At 34.0% G+C, this 16,494-nt stretch overlaps 1 protein-coding gene across 1 annotated transcript in view; it reads left to right on the top strand.

The window, feature by feature from the left end:
- Positions 1 to 16,494, top strand: part of Vps51 (vacuolar protein sorting 51) — a 202,273-nt gene that overhangs the window by 117,479 nt on the left and 68,300 nt on the right. Inside the window, exons 12-14 of the mRNA XM_090385571.1 lie at positions 13 to 232; positions 4,855 to 4,977; positions 15,904 to 16,008. Coding sequence (XP_090241697.1) covers positions 13 to 232; positions 4,855 to 4,977; positions 15,904 to 16,008 — 448 coding nt within the window. The remainder of the gene's footprint in view (positions 1 to 12; positions 233 to 4,854; positions 4,978 to 15,903; positions 16,009 to 16,494) is intronic.

Raw genomic sequence — 16,494 nt, 5'->3', positions numbered from 1 at the left:
ATTATTTTATAGAGGAGGTACAGAAATAGTTTCACAAGCAAGCAAAGATCGTTGTCACTACTATTTATCTGCTTTGAAACAGCATCTAACAGACTGTCTCACTGATATACGTCATAGCTTAGCTGCTCCAAGAACAGTTGGTCAAGATGGAAATACTGCGCTGTCAGATCTGCTAATGAACATGGAAACATCAGTTGTTGATCAAATTAAAGCTGTGCTTACCAATCTTCAAGTAAGTAAATACATCATACTTTCTTTAAGGGGTATAATATTGCATTTTTATGTTGTCATTCATAGAAATGTTTTCAAAGTGCAAATAGGTTATTTCATTCTTGAACACAAGTTTTTTTTTCCTATAGAAATTTTACCATTAATTGTAAGAACTTTTTTTTTTTTTTTTTTTTAAACCTTAAATTCTATAAATGAAAAGTTGTTTCTTTATCCTTTTAGTTTCATTCAGACTTTCAGGTGATGAATGGTTTCTGCATGTAAGTACAGATTCAAACTGCTTGTTTGAACTCACACTATACCACAAAATATGCTAATATTCTTGTAGTCTACCTTGTCAATTCCTGCCACATTGAGAGGCTGTCCTGGTGTATAAAACAGATTTTATTTACAGTACAACTTTGATATTATGAATACTGTAGGAATGTCTATCAGTAAAATGAATAAAATGTAAGGGGAAACATGCTTTTTGAGGGATGTTTGAAAAGTTTATGGTCTGAGTGTGAAGGGTTTATTTCAGGAATCTGGTAACATATTACTTTTCAACATAGTCCCCTTTGGCGTTGATACACTTTAGCCATCAGTATTGCAATACTTTCATTTCAGCTGCGAAGAAAGTTTTCTCTTGGACCTCCAGGAATGTTGGTGGTAACATGGATGTCAGCCAATTATTTTTCAAATCAGGAAATAGATGAAAGTCCAATGGTGCTAGATCTGGTGAAGTGGATGATGGTCCAAGATTTCAAAACTATACTTATGCAGTGCAGCCATGGCAATTACTGCCTAGTGAACAGGCTCGTTGTCCTGATGGAAGAAGATTCCTTTGCTGAGTTTGCTCAGCATTTTGTCTTTGATGTTTTTACACAAACATCTCACAAGGTCTGTGTAATATGTTCCTGTGACTGGTCTTTCTGAAGGTAATCTACTAATCGTCAGCTTCCCAAAAAGCTGATGGCATCACTTTGCCAGCAGAAGGCATCGACTTGACTTTTTTTGGAGAGGGAAAAGAGCTCTGTTTCAACTGTTGGACTGATCCTTTGTCTCTAGCTGAAAGTGATGGACATGGACTCACATCTCATCCATGTGCACAATACTTGCAAGGAAATTTGCGGGATCTGTTTGAAATCAATGCAAATGTTCATTTGACTTGACAGCTTTTGGGCATTTTTGGTCTGCTTTCAGCAACAATGAAACCCATTGTGCTGACATATTTTTCATAGCAAAAACCTGTTATGTAGTACACATGTTCAGATGAGATGCCGATGCTGGGAATGTACACAACTGTTGCTCATCGAGCATTTATCACACATCATGCAAACACTCAACTTCTGGAGTGATGGTCATTGCAAGTCTTCATAGGATGGGTCATGTCCCATCCTCCCTACCTTCTGCTGCCCACTTCTTAACCATTAAATAGGAAGGGGGATTCTCTCCCAGTTTTTGTAACCATATCCTCATGAATTGTCTTTGGCTTTAGTTCCTTTTTCCCCAAATATTGGATGACTACACAGTGACTGATTTTGTGCATCTTTCCTCATTCACACAAGTTTGTTGACTTAAGGATCTGTAATTAAAAAATATGTTATTGAGACTTTATGAAACTTGGTGGGCTATTATTTGAAGTGTTATACATTAAGTAAAGAAATTTTTAACATTGTACCACTATCCTTTTCTCATGAACGTATTGCGTAGCACACGCATCAAGAAGCGTGTGCTACGCGCTGCTGCTCCTTCCCACCTGGCTACGGAGGCGTCTAAAATTGGTGTTTCCCAAACCCTTATGCCAGTGGTGACCAACCCATTGCATGCAGCCTGATTGAAAAAAAATAATTATAACAAAGAAACATGTAAAAAATTAATAGTATATTTTATATTATTTTGTGAACATGGTTATAATCAAACATCCTGTGATGTAACTGTTTGAGAAGCACAGCTAACTGTGTATGTTGACACAACACTTCCTAGAACTAAAGCAATGCCACTTGTATGATTTTTGGAAATTTCTTATCAGTGAATATCCAAATATACATAAACTAGTTCTCTGGCATTCATGCAAATTTTGCTTTACATATATTTACAAACAATCATTTTCAATAATGAATATCATAAAAACCAAGTATCAATCAAAGCTGACTTGGTGATCATCTAAAAAATTGAATACTACTGGCATGCCCAATTCAAATCCGAACATTGATGAAATAATAAATAATATACAGTTGCAAGTGCCTCATTAAGAGATTTGGATATTTTTTTAATTTGAAAATGTATACCAGTAAATAAATGATACAAAAGAAAATTATTATACAGAATTTTTTTTTTTTTAACCTTTTTATCAATTTGTTTGTATTTCAATAAAAATTATTAGGTTGAATGCAATAAATTTTTGAATTGCTTTGGGACACACTGCAGAAAGTGACTGGCTGCCACTGCTTTATGCTATGTTCCAGATGTGCTCTAACCATTGCATTGCATAGTAGGATAACCATCTCCCTGTTCCTGCTGGCAAAGTTCTCTCTCTTGGGATAAATTCGCTTGTAAATATTATCATTTATTCAGAGATCTTTACCTTTGTATGATGTTCAACACTAAATATGTATGAATTTCATATGGAAAATGAATAAGTTGCTGTGGCCATGTCCTGGAAATGTTTCCTAGGTGTGAATTGAACTAGTATTGTTTGCTCACACAACGAATGAAATTAGCAAAAAAAAAAATTATCTTCAGGTGAAGTAAGTTTAAAATACTCCTGTTATTTGGAAAAGAACCTCTGTAAAATTTATTATGACTATCGTACACGTCAGACTTAAAACACATTTAATTAAAATTACTTAATTAGATTTTATGTGCTATTGAATTTACCAAATTGTTCAAACTTTTAATTGTAAACATCCATATGTTTACAATTAAAATAGTTCTTGAAACAGCATTTTACTCAAACTGTGTTTGGCAGATCTTTCTGAAAAGCATTAACATGTACAGAAATTGTATCTGGGTGGGAGGTGAGGGAAGTTAATCTGCAGAAAACACCATTTTTGAACCAATTGCACTGTTTTAAGTAACTTCATTTTTTAGGATAATATTTATTAAAAGAATTATTGGGCAAAACTCAGTAAGAAAACTACTGTTTTTAATTTGCATTTTAAATCTGTTTTTTCATTTATTATTATAATTACATGAAAAAAAAATATATATATATATATTTATATATATATAAAAGGATGTTTAGAATAAGAACAAGGCTATTTTTCTAAGTTATGGTATAGAAATATCTTATTGAGACCACTTCCCAAAGTCTGTGATAAGACAGACTTAAGGTGTGGTCTTAATAAGGACAGACTTGTCCTTTGAATGGCCAGCAGACATCTGATTGCTGTATATCACACTTTTTTATCTTAGAGACTTGTAAAAGAACATGATCTGACATTAGTTTTTAAAACTTCTAATAATTAATAAGAGATTTAGAAAAATAAGCGACTATATTAAAAAAAAGTTATAGTTGCAATACCGTTTACTTACAACATTTGAAAGTCTGGCAAGCATATAAAAGGATATGGTGTTCCTCAATTTATTGAATTTCTAAGGCCATGGGACTTCTGCTATATTAAATATTCAAAGTAAAATAGTTTCTTTATCAATTGTTAGTAAGTGTAGAATGTGTAGAAAAATACTTCTGTGAAAGCATTGTCTCGAACAGAGCAGAAGCGTACATTTTGTCTATTAGGTCCCTAGTGTTTTTTTTTTTTTTTAAACTTCAGTTAATACACATTGATTTTTTAAAAAAAATTTTTAAAAATATATTTTTCAATAGGAACTGCACTTGTGACATGATACTCATTTAGTTGAACTTCTGCAGTAGTTCTGGAGGGGGGGAAAAAAAAAATACCCAATCTGTCTATTTCCCTAAGTACTTCAGCACTTTGGAATGTTACACTGACAGGATGATATATGCATATATTCAATGACGTTTTTAAAGCAGCTTGATTTATTTTTTTCCTTAAAAATTGCCCATGAAAGGAAAAAAGGAAAGGTCAGTGTAAAATTGATGGGCATAAAAGAAATATGGTAGAAAGTCTACTGTATTAGGAAAAGCAAGAAAGTGTAATGGCTATAATTATTACAGTTACAGCGAATATAGTAACTGTAATTATTATTACTGTTGCATACTTATATATAACTGGGTTGATTAAATATGCTATTTATATTCATATCTGTTGAAAAGATGTATATCAGACCCTTACTCAGAATTGTAATCTCTTTTATATTCTTTCTGTGGGAATAACTATTTCAAGATTCAAATTTATATCACTCAGAATTTGTGGCATTTAGACTTTAAAGTACTTTCTGTAGAAACATAACCTGTTGTAAGTCTGAAGACAGTCTGATTTGTTATCCTTATACACCATTAATAAGTGAAGTGGGAATAAAGATTTAATTGAAAATTAAGCTCTTGGAAACCTAATTTATTCAGCTTCATTTTTTTTTTCATAATGAAAATTGCCATTACTATAAAATGTTAAGAAGCTTACTTGTCATAATATAATCTTAACTTAGTTATTAACTTTTCTTGCTGTACTTATTGGCAAGTAATTATGTCAACAAAAAAGGATTTTTTTTTTGTCATCACAGGCATTTATTCAATCTGACATTACGTTTGCTATGAAAACTCATTTTCGTGATCCTTTTTGCCGAGAATATGTTCGTGAAGGTGTGATAGTTGGATTTTTGAAACACATTAATGCAGTATCTTTGGTATGTATTTCAGAATTTGTTTTCTTGTTATTTAAGAATTATTTCTTGTTCAGTGATTTCTTTTAATATCACACACACACTGACAAAAAATTAATGTGTATTATTTTTTGACCATTAAGAAGAAAAGAAACTGTATACAAAAAATTGGTATTTCACACTGAATTGTATAAGTTGCACTGAGAAGGATATGATACATTCTCTAAACTCAGCAGCCACAGTGGCATTTCATATACACAATGGCAGGTACTTGAAAATTAAAATGTCTATCAGAATGATGTAAGTGAATTTTAATAGCCCTTCAGTATAGTTTCAATGTTCAATCTGCATTCCTGATTTTGTTGGAATTTGAGAAGTAAGTCCAAAAAAAAAAATTCAGATCTGAGTATTAAGCATTCTGCATACACCAATGTGCTTACTCATATTAGCATTAGTAGAGGCATGTGATGCAAGAAAGCAAGCTTTTAGTGCATCAGCAAAAAAAACCTTCCCATTTTACCTACCATCCATTCACTCCAAAAGTTTGTCCTTTTTTATTTAAGCTATCAACTTCCACAATGACAGATGGAAGTTTGTTACAGCAATCAACCACCCTCTGGCTAAAGGCAAATTTCTGCACATCTTTTCTACAACTGTCTTTCTGCAGTTTGAATTTATGCCCCCTCAGATGTGTAATCTGAGCAAGAGGAAGAATCCCATCAGCATTGAGCTTGCTCAAACCATTCAAGGCCTTATACTCCTCAATCAGGTAACCACACAGGTGCCTTGTCTCCAGATGCTGCAATTTGGAGAATTTAAGCTTTTCTTGGTAAGAGCAACCCTTTGTTCCCTTCACCAATCTTGTTGCCCTTCTCTGTACTTGTTCCAGCAGCACTAACACCCTTCCTAAAATGAGGGCTCCATAACAATAAGCTTAAGCATTTGTTGAGAATGCCATGAGTTTAATAAAAATGTAATAATAAAGTTAATTGACAACAAGACTTATTGATAAAGTTAATTGATAACATGCTGCTGTTTTATCGTTGGAAGAGGGATTTACATTTGTCATGTAAATAGAGTTATTATTCTAATTTTTTTATAAGTTTCTTGCTAGTTTACTTTTACTTGAGGCTCAGCTAGCATAGCATTGCATAGCACAGCACACAAAATACAGCAGCCACTAGTGGGGTGTGGTATGGAATTTCCTAACTCATCAGCTCTTTAATTTTGATTCAAATATGCCCATGGTTATTGAACACAAATACTTAAAAAGAGTGAACCTTTATCACTACACCAGAATCCAAGATTATTAATTTCATTTGCAAATTTATATTGATTTGTTTTTGATCTGATTCATATATATCATGTATTTACTTACAGAAGTGGCAGGAGCAAATTTGGTTTGATTTAAATTAATTCTCACATTAATTTAATTTTTCAAAAGTTACTTAATTTTTTAAAATTAAGTAACTTTTGAAAAATTACACTACCTGACAAAATTTTTTTTTTCTTCATACCTCTGGAACAAAAGTTGGTTATTCTGAACAAAATTAATGTTCTGATTATGAAAATATCAATCTTTTACTTCTGTCACATCTACATTAAAAGATATATGCATTTTTTAAATTCCTTGTTTTTACACAATATCAGCAAACATGTTATAATTATTACACACAATATATGTTACTTAGACATGTTTCCTACTCAATGATTTCCTTTTATACTCCAGATTGCTTTCCCGTTTAAGGAACCAACACTAATTTCCCATCATGGCAGAGTCCCAGTGACCTTAGTATTGTTTTTCCATTGCAGATACATCCTGGTGGAAGTGCTTTCCTTGTTTATCACTGACATCTGCTAAGTTTTCAGGAAAGAAATCCAGATGGGAATGAAGGAAATGCATTTTCAATGACATTCGGCACCCCCATGTTCTTATAACATTTCAGCAAGTTTGTCACCATTTGCTCATAGTTCTCTTTTCTTTTACCGAAGAATCCGTGTACCACAGCCTTGAAAGATCTCCATGCAGCCAGTTCAACATCATTCAGGTTTCTTTGAAATTCTTCATCTTTTAGGAGATTTCTTATTTGAGGGCCTATGAAAATTCCTTCCTTCAGCTTTGCATGAGATAAATTTGGAAACATTTTCAGTAAATATGCGAATCCTCTGCTTTCTTTATCCAGCGCCTTAGTGAAATTCTTAATCAGTTCAAGCTTGATGTGTAAAGGGGGAAGAAAAACCTTTTGTGGATCAAGCCAATGGAACATGCTTTACATTGCTTTTGCCAGGAATAAAATCATCTCTCTTGTCCCAGTGTTGTACGATGTAGTGTTTGGCTGTTGCACGACTATCCCACAAACACACTAAACAACAGTATTGCCTTGAAAGATCTCCATGCAGCCAGTTCAACATCATTCAGGTTTCTTTGAAATTCTTCATCTTTTAGGCGATTTCTTATTTGAGGGCCTATGAACATTCCTTCCTTCAGCTTTGCACGAGATAAATTTGGAAACATTTTCAGTAAATATGCGAATCCTCTGCTTTCTTTATCCAGTGCCTTAGTGAAATTCTTAATCAGTTCAAGCTTGATGTGTAAAGGGAGAAGAAAAACCTTTTGTGGATCAAACAATGGAACATACTTTACATTGCTTTTGCCGGGAATAAAATCATCTCTCTTGTCCCAGTGTTGTATGACGTAGTGTTTGACTGTTGCACGACTATCCCACAAACACACTAAACAACAGTATTTAGTGAAACCACCTTGTAACCCAACAAGCAGTCCAATCACTTTGAGATCACCACAAATATTCCAACCATAGTCATTGTAACGTGTAGCAGAAAGAATCTGGGACATACTATTGTAAGTTTCTTTCAGGCCAACAGCATGAACAAGAGGAATTGATATAAAGTATTTCCCTTATGAAGCAATACTGCTTTCAAACTTAGCTTAGACGCATCAATGAACAAATGCCATTCAGAGGTATTATGATCAATGTTCAGTTCGTGCATAAGACCAACGATGTCTTTGCAGACACACATGTTGTTTTCCATTGCAAAATATCTTGAAAACCCTTCATTTCACTTGCAATATATTGTAATGTTTGTACCTTTGGCGAGTAAGTTCCACTGTTGTAGTCCGGATCTGAGTAATTCAGCCTTCTCTTTGGGTAAGCCCAAGTCTCTGAACAAGTCGCTTAATTCTTCTTGTTCAATGTAGTGCGGGGCCTTTTCTTTTTATGGCTCTTAGTCCAAATCATGTGAAGTACATGATTCCGCAACATCTGGTAAAACAATTTCTTCTGTACCTTCATCACTATTTCCAAGATTTTGGGGCACCTCCGTAGCCAGGTGGGCAGAAGCAGCAGTGCGTAGCACACGCTTCTTGATTAGACCGGGGTTCGAGCCCGTGACCACTAAATACAGAGGATGCAGAAAGGTCAGGGAATGGCCACCGCATATCCCCCGAGCAATATGGCCTTAGTTGCTAATGCTCCTAAAAAAAAAACCAAACCAAACCAAGATTTTGGCGGCACAGGTACTGGCACTTCTTTACCATGTGGCATTGGCCTAATTGCTGATGGGATATTTGATGCAGTGCTTGCTCTTTTTAGATATTACCTTTTGTTTTTGTCATGCAGAAATAGCAGTTGTTGAAATGATTCTTGGGCTTGTGCCACACCATAGGGACAGCAAAGGGTAATGCTCTCAGCTTGCCATATAACCACAGCCTTAAGTTCATTGTACAAGCAATACAACAGATATGGGAGCCCAATTTTTTTCTTGGTCACTGATCTTGCAGCCAAAATACAATGAATATGCAACTTTTGTGACATTGTATATTTTCTTCCTCTGAGTTTTTGGGGTTAAGTGTCCACAAACATAACAGAAGTTGTCTGGGTGATTGACGCAAGTTCTGTGGTTTCTCTTCTTCATTTTAACAATGTATTAACCTAAAAACAGTAAAGGCAATTGTTAAATTTGAACAGAATGTGAATTCTTGTAGTGTAGTTTATCATACACTATATATTGAACAGTTGAATGGTGTAATAAAATTAATAAAAATACTGACTAGTCTGGAAAAGTGCATCAAAATCAAAATATACTGTATTGCAAGAACAGTAATGATGTACTTGCTTAACTTTTAGCCCAGTAAACAAAACCAACCAAAAGTTAATAAGTTTAAAAATTGTAATGATATCTTTGTACAGAATCCAGTTATCTATCTATATCTTAAAACTGAGATGTGATAGGAAATTTTTATGATTGATTTTAAATTCTATACATAAAACTTGACCAGAAACAACCATTGATTTGCTGGAGGTAAAATCATGTTGGGTAGTGTTATTTAAAATTATTTTTTAAAATATTATTTTCAAGTATTATTTTTTAAAACAAAGCATAAAATGAAATATAAAAATTGAAAAACATTTATATTTTTATACGATATATGCTTAAATGATATTTATATCTCTCTGAGCTTTTATGTGCTTATGAAATATCTACTAGCTGTCATGATGATTTTTTTATTCTATTTGAAGTTAACTTATAAAAAAATAAATTAATTAAATTAATAATTAAAAATATATTATTTCTTCTTACATCCAGTATACTGCTAGAATAATGAATACATAAAGATGTGCCCAGTTTTAAATTACTGATTGCCTTTATTTCAAACATTCCACTGGCATCATGAAGGGCTAGTGTCACTATGGATGTGACTTTTAGGGATGTGCCTGTTTGAGAGATTGGTAGTGGAATATAATTTTAACAGATGATGTGTGGCATTTCATGCAGTTTACAGTAGAATTAGTCCCAAATTTTTAGGTATTCCAGTTTTGGAAAATTCAAGATATTTATGTTCAAGAGGCCTCCACAGCTGAGTGGTCAAGTGCATGGGTACAAAAGTGCATGTGCTTTGAATGACTGTGGATCAAGCCAATGTGTACCTCTTGTTCATGCTGTTGGCCTGAAAGAATATTACTAAATATAGTAATATTCTTGTATTCTCTCTACTTTGTGAACTCCTCTGTTCTGTTTATATTCTCTTTATATATATATATACACTGGTGTTCAAAGAAAGTGCATCACTCCTTAAAATTGTAATTGTTTTCCGAATAACGTAAGTATATGGCAATATTTCTTACAGATTGCATCAGATAACATTTGACACTCGTAGGTAATGCCGTAATATTGCATCATCTGTTACTTTCAGCTATATAAGCACGCTCTGCAAGAGTTGCAGAGCGTCATTCCTTGCTTGTGTCAGGATGGTGAGTTACGTGCAGTTGATGCCACGAAGAAAGAGTGCTATTGTTGCTTTATGTGAGGAAGGATGTTCTTCCAATCATATTGCTTATAGAGTGTCTTGTAATCAGTCAACAGTGAGTAGATTTTTTTCCAAATTCAAGAATACTGGTTCTGCTGATAGAAAAAAAGGAACTGGACACAAATGAGTCTCTACAGGAAAACAGGACCACATTTTGAAGCACTTATGCCTTGAAAACCATAAACCATAAAACTTCTTCACCTGAGGTGAAAAGAGAATGGGAAGAATGTACAGGAGTGGTAGCAAGTGCAGTAACAGTCAGAAGATGCCTCTTCAAAAATGGACTTGTAGCCCATCGTCCTAAGAAGAAACCCCTCCTCACACAAAAAATGAAAAGGCTTGATTTATTTGGTGTAAGGAGCATGTCAAATGGACCCCCAAGCAGTGGAAGTCAGTTATTTCTCAGATAAGAAGAAATTAAATTACTTGAGATGGCTCTGATGGTAGACAAACAATTCACCTTAAACATGGTGAAGAATACCATCCAGACTCTATGGTGTCTATAGTGAAATTCCCTACCAACCAAATGATATGGGGGTGCATTTCCTATTGCAGAGTTTATAAAAGGTTCCGTAAATGCCAATGGATACCTGGCTATATTGGAAGGCAAATTGCTGCTGACCATTTCAACTTGTCAAGTAACTGCATCTTTCGGGACTTGTCATTGGCAAAAAGTGTAAGTAGGCACTTCTGTAGTTACTTTAGCTTCATTTCTGCATAGAGGTTTGACAGTAATGTGTTTACATTTGTTACAGGTGAAAAAATGATCCGTTACAACAGTTCTTTATAGGATTCAGGTCTGGGCTGGCCAAAACATGCCCAGACTTGAATCCTATAGTGAACTGTTGGCATTGTGTGGAATCTGAAGTTGTCAGAAAGAAACCAAAGACCTTTTGTGAATTTCAGGAAGCCATAATTCGTGTTTGGAACCACAAACTGTCAGTTGATTATGTTCAGAAATTGATCTTGTCAATGCCTCAACAGTGTGCTGCTGTCATCAGGGCCAGAGGTGGTTCAACTAAATATTAGTTTTCATCCAATGAACTTTTCATTTTGTTTTCCATTTAAAATGATAAACTGAAGCAAATTTGAGGGCTTCTGATAACATTTCAGCCATAATTGTTGTGTTTACCAAAACTGTTGTATAAAGGTTGCAAATGCTCATTTTGGAATATTTTGAGTGCACCTGTCAAATATTACTTAGCTTTGCCTTAACTATTAATAAATATCTTTTTTTTTATATTTCTTTTTGTGATACTAGTCATTAATGTAATATATCATTGCAAAAAAAGGGTTAGAAATGAGAAATTCCTAGGTGATGCACTTTCTTTGAACACCAGTGTATATATATATATGTATATAAACAGAATAGTTATTTATATTGATATAGATATTAAAATTCCAGATTTGTACATTGCGAATAGTTGTTTAGAAGTACACCAAGAGTGAAAAAAATATCTTTCTTTTTGATGCATAGAAAAAATATTTGTGATGTGCTTATGCTAAGAGAGAAGTTAGAATAATTTTTAACACAGATATATGATCTTGTCTAAGCTATGCTCACTGACCAAAAAATTAGAAACCTTTGGCAACACAAAGTGTGAAAAAAGAAAAACTTTTTTTTTTTTTTATGCAGGGAAGAAATATTTGTGATGTGCTTGTGCTAAGAGAGAAGTTAGAGTAATCGTTAACAGAGATATATGCTCTTGTCTTTGAAAATTAGAAACCTTTTGCAATCGATGTCAACAGGTAATTAAATGTATTGTAAGAAAATGTGTTGTCACATGAGATGATCACAAGTTCCTTGGTATCAGATAAATACTGCACACTTTCCTGGAGCTTCTCAGTCAACCCAGTCATAGAGAAGACATTTAGTTTTTCCAATTTTCAGAAAGGTGTTATTGTTTGAGCACATTTAGTAGGAGCTACAATTGAGAAAACAAAGGAAATCACTAATATTACAAATGCAGCCATCTCAAAAAGTATGCAATGAGTGGAAGGTGAATGGAGCTCTAAGAGGAAGAAATGCAGCAGAAAGTTGGTACTCAAGAATAAGACTGCAGCAATTTAAAACAATTTGTAGATCAGAATAGAAGACCAGGCATGCAGCAGTTGAAAAAAAAATTCATTTTAGGCAAAAAAAAGATCCATTTCCAACTGAACTATGCAGTGGGTGCAAATCTGAGATTTTCTTTCGGGGATGAACATTGCATAGTATATTTAGTTTATCGTCAGTAATCATACAACTTCTTGTGCTGCAGTGGAATCAGAAGAACATGTTGCCTTGCTGTACAGTTCCTTGTGCTGTGCTAATGTTGGAGTAGCTTCGGTATTCTATCTATCCTGCTTATCCAGCTCGTTGTGCTGTAGCTGAGTTCGAGATGACCATTGCATTAATTATTTTCCATGTGCTGATTGAATTAATTGATGATGTAAAATGTTTTCATTTATATATGATAATGTTTAATATTTGTCTGATTACATTGTACCATGTCTCTAATATGTATAGCGGATTTGCCAGATTTTTTGGCTAGGGGCAGCTTTACTCAGCTTTACTCCATCTAATGTTGGAGTAGCTTCGGTATTCTATCTATCTTGCTTGTCCAGCTCATTGTGCTGTAGCTGAATTCGAGATGACCATTGCATGGTCTAATTATTTTTCCATGTGCTGATTGAATTAATTGATGATGTACAATGTTTTCATTTATACATGATAATGTCTAATATTTGTATATTGTACCATGTCTCTAATATGTATAACGGATTTGCCAGATTTTTTGGCTAGGGGCAGCTTTACTCAATAATTGAAAAAATGTATCTGAAGAACTTCACCTTACAGTGCTTCATTTTTACCTGGATTACCATAGATTCTTTCAAGACAACAACACAACTATCTGTAGTGTGTGCAAAAATTGTATCTGAGTATTTCAAGAATGTTCCTAGGATATCCAGCATCTTTCCTGGCTGCTAGATTCTGCAGATCTGCATCCCTTTAAGAATGTCTGGGCTGTGTTAAAAAGGGCAGTTTGGCTTCACAATTCTCTACCAACCCCAATACGCTGACAAATATTTTGATGGAAGAATGGTCAAATATGGAACTAGATTCTCTCAGACACTTAGTGGAATCCATGCCGCGACGTGTAGACTGTAATTTTGCCAAAAGGTCGCTCCGCTAAATATATTGAATAAAGGTTTCTAATTTTTTGGAAAGTGAATGTATCTTTTAATAGAGATTTGCGATCTTATGATTTGAATTTATGCTTATTTTCCAAGTTTTAATGCCTTAATAATTTTACCAAGTTTTTTGAAAATCAGAGGATCAAATTGTAAGCCCTCTTGATCAAAGATGAGCAGTAGACTCTTTTTTTTGCAAAAGTAAGACAGGACTGAGTGTTATAAGAATGAAAAGTTAATTAAATTTTCTTCACTCCTGCCTCTGGTGGAGAATTACTTGAAGATTGGTATTTAAGGAATTGATGGTGGACATTCGAGAAGTTGAAGCTGTTTGTGCTCATTAAGGTTTCTCAAACTGAAAGTTTGAAAAGTGGTATCATCAGCAAAACCATGGATAGGATTTCCAGTCAGTGGAAGAAGGTTTTTAAAATCAAAGAGGAAAATAATGGGAGAAAGAACTGAATCTTGGGGACCATCAGCATTAATGGTGATGTCAGAAGACAGAACCATCTTACATCACCTAGTGTCAGCAGTTATGGAGAAAATTTGATACCCAGTTTCAAAAAGTACAATTGGCAATCCATTAGATGGAAGCTTGTTTAAAAGACCTTTATGCCAAACACAATCAAAAGCTTTAGAAATGCCAAGAGCAGTCGCTTGAGTTTCACCAGACTTCTTCATTAAAATTGTCTTTGGAAAAATTTAATAATAATAAAAAAAAAAAAAAATTCAATTTGTTAAATTGTAGAAACCCACTCTGTAAAAGTTATCAGTTGCTGTCATAACCAGTGAGATACATCATTTTTAACTTCTGTATCTTCAGAATTAGAACATTTGGTCCACTACTTTCAATCCAAACCCAAACATGCATTAATGCACTGGAAGAATTTTGTCCCCCCCCCCCAAGTTTAAGACTGCCTTCAGCAGGGGAGGTGATATGATATTGACTGTTTTCTGGGACTACCATCACATTCTTCTAGTGCATTTTCAAATGCTTAGATATAGTGAATGCTGTATTGCATACTTAAGTTCTGCAATTTGCAGTGGCTGGAGACTAGGCACCTGTAAGGTGATCTGATTGAGGTATATAAGGCCTTGAATGGGTTGAGCACTCCGAATTCTGATGGGATTCTTCCTCTTGCTCAGAACCTGAGGGATCATAAATTCAAATTGAGAAAAGACAGTTGTAGAATAGATGTGCAGAAATTTGCCTTTAGTCAGTGGGTGGTTAATTGGTGGAACAAACTTCCATCTCTTGTGAAAGTTGATAGCTTAAATAAATTCAAGGAGGAACTGGACAAACTTTTAGAGGGAATGGATGTGTGAAATTATTATTATTGTTATTTTTTTTTTTTTTTGCTGTTGTTACATAAGCTCATACGCTTGCTTTCTTGCATCACATGCCTCCATTATTACTACTACTACTACTTTTAAAAGAACTCAGAAAAGCAATTCACAGAAAACGGCCTACTGTTGTGTAATAATAATACAAAGCCACCTACCATATGTCAGAACTTCTTTATTATATGCCCTACTGCCCACACCTCATTCCTAGAAATTTTCTATCTTTTCAGACTGTTTAAAGAACACCTTTGGTGGCAACCATTTTTCTGATCATGTGGAGGATAAAAATGATGCATGTTACTAGTTATGACAGCAATTTATATCTTTTCTTATAGCAGATTTTCAGAATTTATTAAAGCATTGGAAGAAGTACATAAATGTTTTAACTGATTATGTTTAAAAATAAATGCTATGATCAGGTCAATTTCCTTGTTTGTTACTTTTAGCTTTGTGACTATCTCACCCATGTATTTCTGATTGTTTTTGTCTGAGGAGTATTCCACTTAAATTTTAATTAACTAATGATCCAGTTTGTGCATGTGCGCGTGCACGAACACACACACACATACACTCTCTCTCTCTCTCTCTCTCCACAGAGCTGTAATTTAGCATGTGTGCTTGCTTGTTTGGCAAGTCTTGATGCCTTAACAATCTTACCAAGTTTTTTGAAAATCAGAGAGAAGATTTTTTCTCTCTGATTTTCAAAAAATTCTAGGATAATTCCATGTTAATTCAATAGGGCGTTTTAAGCCCTATTGAATTAACATGGAATTACCCTTTGGGCCTTCAGGATAATAATATTGGACCTCAAAGATATGGGAAGAGTTCCAAATTAGATGCATGCAGCCATGATCATGTTTGTGGTTAGCAATATGAGTGTCTGAGATATACCTAATGCTGTGATATTAAATAAAAATGAAAAATAACCTATTGCATATATCAGTGTATGTGATGACTGGACTACAGATTACACAACTTAGAGATAAGACCTAAGCATGCACCTGACAGAGTAACTTTCTGAAACCACAACATTTAATTTGTAATAATCCCTAATATTTGTGTGTGTGTGTGTGTCCATATTTATTTTGCTTTAATTTCTTTTTTAGGAATTCTGCACTTCGGTAGGAGAAAAAGGAGCTGTTGCACCATCTTTATTATTACTATTATCTAGGTTTTGTTTGAGTTTTGAACAGTCATCCATTGGCTATTTGGTAAGTTTATTGAGGTGGGGGAAGACAAATTCAATAATAAATGAATAAATAGTGTAACTTAGTAATTTTCAACCTTTTTTTGAGGATGTGACCCATTTTGACAATTCACTTAGCCTTTGCAACACAAGTCAGTTCAAACCCAGGAAATGGGCATTCTCTACTAGGGAAATTTTTGAAAATGGTATTGAATTGTACCTTTGAAAAAACTTACATATTTGAAGTAAATTTGTACCTGATTCATTTGTTAAAATACTTTCATTTCACTGAATTCAATGTTCAAATAAAGGGCAAAATAAAATTTACAATACACTGCTGTCCTAATAACAAAAAACAGGTTCAAGGAAGGTTGTACGAAACAGGCATCAGATTGCTGCATTACTAACAAAAGTTGTATTTATATGTTACAATTGTGTGATGCCATCTTATTATAGTTTAGCTAGCAAGAATGAGTTCATGAAAACAGCATGATTATATATACAGGGGTAT

This window comes from Mastigoproctus giganteus, chromosome 11 (assembly GCF_048544385.1).
Source record: "Mastigoproctus giganteus isolate SK-2022 chromosome 11, ASM4854438v1, whole genome shotgun sequence".
NCBI classification, from domain to species: domain Eukaryota; kingdom Metazoa; phylum Arthropoda; class Arachnida; order Uropygi; family Thelyphonidae; genus Mastigoproctus; species Mastigoproctus giganteus.
The sequence above is the reverse complement of the archived record's forward strand: the minus strand, read 5'-3'. Positions and strand labels throughout refer to the sequence as shown.